Genomic DNA, 4,736 nt, shown 5'->3' with positions numbered 1-4,736 from the left:
TCATGCAGGCTCTCGTGTTTCTGTGACTTCTTATGTCTCTTCTAAGTAGGGTCTCATTCACACATTCTAACCATTCTTTCCGCGTTCTACCTCTGGGCACGTAGCCATTTACTTTACCTTGATACACCAAATTAAAAATCACTGTTATTTTCACCATTCAAAATTGCAGAATTATGAAATACACGGGAAATCTCCCGGTGTAATATTTCCCTCCCGGTTTTATCCCGATTCTCCCGGGTGAGTGGCCACCCTGGTATCGTAGTGGGGTCTCCTTATTCTACTTCATTGTTAAATATATTATTAGATTAAAATGTTGGTATTTGAATGTTAGTGGTTAGGAAAAATGAAAGTTTGGCGAATGAAAAATCAGGGAATTTCGAAAAGGAAATGTTCGCCCTGAATGAATAATATTTCACAGGTAGTGAAAAAGTTGGAATTATTTATTAAGACATATTTACACCTATGTACAATAAATCTTGGGATTTAATCATGATTTTTCTAAAAATTTATCAAAATAATGACTAATAAACTTGCGTGCTTGATGTAATGTCCATCATACTATCATCTCCAGTTTCTTCCTCCTCATCCTCCTCCTCTTCATCTTCAGGTTCCACTTCAGTCTCGAGAAGACGAATCTTGCGATTGTTCTCACTTAGAATTGCCACGACCTTTCTCTGTCCACTCACTGTTAATCGCTTCGCGTTAATTCCGTGAAAAGGCCTTGGCCACGAGTCGACTAAATCATTAAAATCCAACCTTTCATCCGAATCCCGATGAGCGAATTTCGTATTTTTTATTGGAAACTGAATCAAGTAGGTCGACTCCATTTGCTCATCGAATATCAAAACACTCAGATAGTCGGCTGAGTAAAACTGAAGGTCGATGAATCTGCAGTCGCTCGACGACCTTGAGGTCGAGAGACCTTGACTTTCATCGAATTCTAGAGTCGCTTTTTCGAAAGTAAGCTCAGATTGATTCTCGTCATGATGCTCGATTTTAAAAACGTAGAGAAGCTTCTGTTCGACGTCGTTCGTCGCGACCAATAAATTATCGTCTGAGCTGACAATCTGAGAAAAACATAATGTCGCGTAACCGAGAGAAACTTTCGATATGACAAAGTGGTTGGTTAATCCTTGATAGGATTTGGCAAAGAGGCACTTGACAGATTCAACTACTTTATCGTAGGTTTGAAGAAGTGAACAGTCGAGGTCTTGTTTAATAATTAGGGGATGATCCCGCAAACAGAAATTCTCATCCAACATAGATGCCCACTCACTGCCTTCAGATTTCAGACAATTTTGTAAAGGCTCTCGCCGCAAGTATTGACCCAGTTTTTCTAAATTCACGCCCTTTCTTCCACTTCCGGCTTCAGTATTGTCGAAGCCCCGCAGGAATTCTGCGATGTAGGTCAATTCTTGTTGACTCAGCTTGTTGATTTCAGGTGGAACTCTTTCGTCTGTTAATCTCAATATCACGACGTACAACCATCTGGAAAATTCAAAGGTTTTAGTTGTTATTGCAAATAAATTCTTAGTTTTGGCGTCTCTAAATTACCGAAAAAATGCTTTATAGTCGCGCATGCTGTGATCAATCACTTGTTGCACTTCGGAAGTTTTTGCCAGGAAAGCTTGAACTCGGTGAAGAGCATCTGTGATTGGAGTTTCTTCGACTAGTCCCAGGGCTTCGTAATCGCCACCGAGTCTTGCCATTCCCCGCATTTCAGCCACTTGGTATGCCAAAGCCATTCCGGCACTGTTCAAATGTTTCAGGACCAGTTTCTGTAAATAAATTTCGAGAATGACACTGCAATCTCAGAATGTCAATAAAATTGAAAAATTAAAATTCTCAAGATAAACATTTTTTCATTTGAGGCAATAAAAAATAAACTACAAATTAAAGCACTCAAAGAAGAACTCTTGAATTTTGGTATTTTAAAATTCAAATTTTTTTAATTTTAAAATGTTAAAATTTAAGAAATTTTGAATGAGATCAAAATCAAATTTAAAATCCTTTCAAACGTCCAATAATCAAGTTAAGGTGAAGAATTCCTGAAAATGAAACGAAGAATCTAACGATCAAATTTGGACAAACACCATAAAATTTTCGCATTGCAATCTGAAAAAACACTTTTTCCCCTTTTTCCCCCCTAAAAAAGAAAAGAAATTGTTTTTCCCTTGTACAAAAATAAATAAAAAAAGGAAAGTAAAATAAGAATGCAACCATTTTAAATGAAATGCAGATAAACTGCAAGATTTCGAATTTTCAACTTATATAAATTACAGAATTCAAAGATTCACAATTAGTTCTAAATATATAAATCCACGTCAATACTCTAAATTAAAAAATCAATCAATCAACTTCAAACTTTATATTATTTTAAGGAATTTTAAAGTAGAATCATTGATAAAATTGTAGTGTTTTTAAACTCAATACTTCTTAAATTTAAATTATTTTCATTACAAATAGTATATAAACATTCTTGAAAAGCTTCGACATTGTATTTCAAATCCTAGAAAAATCCATAAGGTTTTTTTAGGCCTTTTCAAATTTAAAATTGTTTTTGAAAAACTTTCAGAACTTATAAATATTTTTTTAATAAATTGAATTTTTCCTACAATTTTTAGAAAATCCTGCAAATTCTAACAAATTTCCATGAAATTTGGATTTATAAATAATAATTTGACGCTTATATTTTGTATAAAAAAATTAAATAATTTTCATACATATTTAGAAATTTTTAAAAGATTAGAAATTAATTTAAAACTTGAAATGATTTCAAATGACTTAAATTAATTGATTAATTAATTAAGTTTGTGTGTACCGACAAAATTTAGCTATCCGTACCGAAACTTTGGTGCAAAAAGCCACAGCCTAATTTAAAATAAAATGTAGATTTTTGCAGATTTCAAACAAAAAATGTCGAAGTTTTTCATAAAATTGTGAAAGGCTTTAAAAAAATTTTTAAATGTATTATGTTTCCTTAACATTTTCAAAGAATACTTTAAAATATTTTAAAAGATAATAACCGAATTTTTCCTACAATTTTTAGAAAATCCTGCAAATTAAAAAAAAATCCTTAAAATCTGCCATATTCTTCTTTGTCGATTTTGTAAATCTTTTCAAACCTTTTTAAATATTCTCTTAAAATAATTTTTTAAAATGAAAAATAATTTTTTTTTTCTAGGCACGTTAAGAAAATATTTTTATTCTTTTAATTATTTCACAATTCTTGAAAAGCTTCTAAATTTTTGGTTGTAAATTAATTTTGAATCTTTTCAAAACTTCTACATATCTCTTAAAACTAATCCCATTTTTCTACAAATAATAAGTGTTCAATTGTTCTTTATACGTTGAAATCCAACAATTTCACATACAAATTAAACATGATTTTAAATAAAACAATAAAAATTACAACGTTCAGAGTTTAAAAGCTCTTCGAAATTTGAACGACTCAACGCTTTCTATGTCAAACAATCAGTTTCAAATTGTTTATTTTTAAATATTTGGTTTTAATTTACTCGTCTTAAATCAATATTATTTCTAAATATTCAATGGGTATTCTTTTTCTTAATTACAACATTTCAAACTAAACGGGTCAAAAATTGAATATTTTAGACTGAAACAATAATTTTAAATCTGGAAATTCTTGAATTTTGAATCGATTTAGAATCGTTTTGTCAAATCAATTATTGTTCACTTTTTAATACTTTAAGTATAGATCCATTTAGAAATTTTTTTTTTATATTTAAAGCTGATAAAATAAAAATATGTTTTATCAAAAATTTTCAACCACAAACGCTTCTAATTTTTAATGGTTTAATTCTTCAGACAGAATTTTAAAATTCTTTAAATTAAAAATGTACGCTTAAAAAAAAAATTGGTTAAAATCCCCGGTCAAAAAATAGTTTCACTGTCATTTCCCGGTCCAACCACCAGCCCAAATCTATACCAAGTAATTATTGATTAAATATTAAATTACCTGAATGTTACTGTAGCACATTTCGATACTGTGGCCCAGCTTTTTCAGACCCTTTTCGGTCAGATCGCGAAGAAGAAAGCTTTCTAAATTTTCGGAAGGGATACCGATCATTAAAAGTTCGAGGAAATCAGCAGCGACACTGCCCGGGGGATTATCTTCTGCATAGCGAGTCAGCTTCTCGTCCATTTCGAGGAGGATAGTTTCCCAGGCTTCGGTGATCGCCATGAGAGTTCGCGAGAGGTAATCCATCAGGTATTCCACATTGGCTTCCGCTTGGGCGATCTGGATATTTTTGAATTTTGCAACTGATCAAAACTGTCTTCAAAACTGAAGCACTTAAAATGGAATTCTTGAATTTTAAACTTTTATAATTGAAGTTTCAGTAAAAGCTTTAAAACTGTAAAAATCAGATTTCTAAAATTGAATTCAAAATGGAAAATCTTTAATCTTAAACTTCGGTCAATTGAACTGTTCAAAGGTTTTAGGTTCAAAAATATAAGTAATTTATTACAAATTCGTCGTTTTGACTGAATTCAACTACTCAGTTGAAAGCTGAACTATTTTACTAAAAATTTAGTATGTCTATTGAAGCTTCACCACTTTAGTTTTAATTTATCACTGGTTGAAAATTTAACTATTTTGATGAAAATTCGCTCTTTAAAAAAAAATAATTTTCGGAACTGAAAAAGTAACTATTTCATTTTTTGTTAAAATGAAACTATTTGGTTGGAAATTCATTTATTTTTTCGAAAATTCG

General features: G+C 31.0%; 1 protein-coding gene across 2 annotated transcripts in view; it reads right to left on the bottom strand.

Annotated features, from left to right (window-relative positions):
- Positions 1-419: 419 nt before the first annotated feature.
- The window catches only part of LOC117172964 (anaphase-promoting complex subunit 4), an 8,367-nt gene continuing 4,050 nt past the window's right edge, over positions 420-4,736 (bottom strand). For both annotated transcript variants that reach the window (XM_033361288.1, XM_033361289.1), the window contains exons 4-6: positions 3,980-4,261; positions 1,555-1,778; positions 420-1,488 (exon numbers count right to left, since the gene is read on the bottom strand). In XM_033361288.1, coding sequence (XP_033217179.1) covers positions 522-1,488; positions 1,555-1,778; positions 3,980-4,261 — 1,473 coding nt within the window. In that variant the 3' untranslated portion in view covers positions 420-521. The remainder of the gene's footprint in view (positions 1,489-1,554; positions 1,779-3,979; positions 4,262-4,736) is intronic.

The sequence above is a fragment of the Belonocnema kinseyi genome, chromosome 5, assembly GCF_010883055.1.
Source record: "Belonocnema kinseyi isolate 2016_QV_RU_SX_M_011 chromosome 5, B_treatae_v1, whole genome shotgun sequence".
Classification (NCBI taxonomy): domain Eukaryota; kingdom Metazoa; phylum Arthropoda; class Insecta; order Hymenoptera; family Cynipidae; genus Belonocnema; species Belonocnema kinseyi.
Note: the sequence above shows the minus strand (reverse complement) of the source record. Positions and strands in the feature narration are given on the sequence as shown.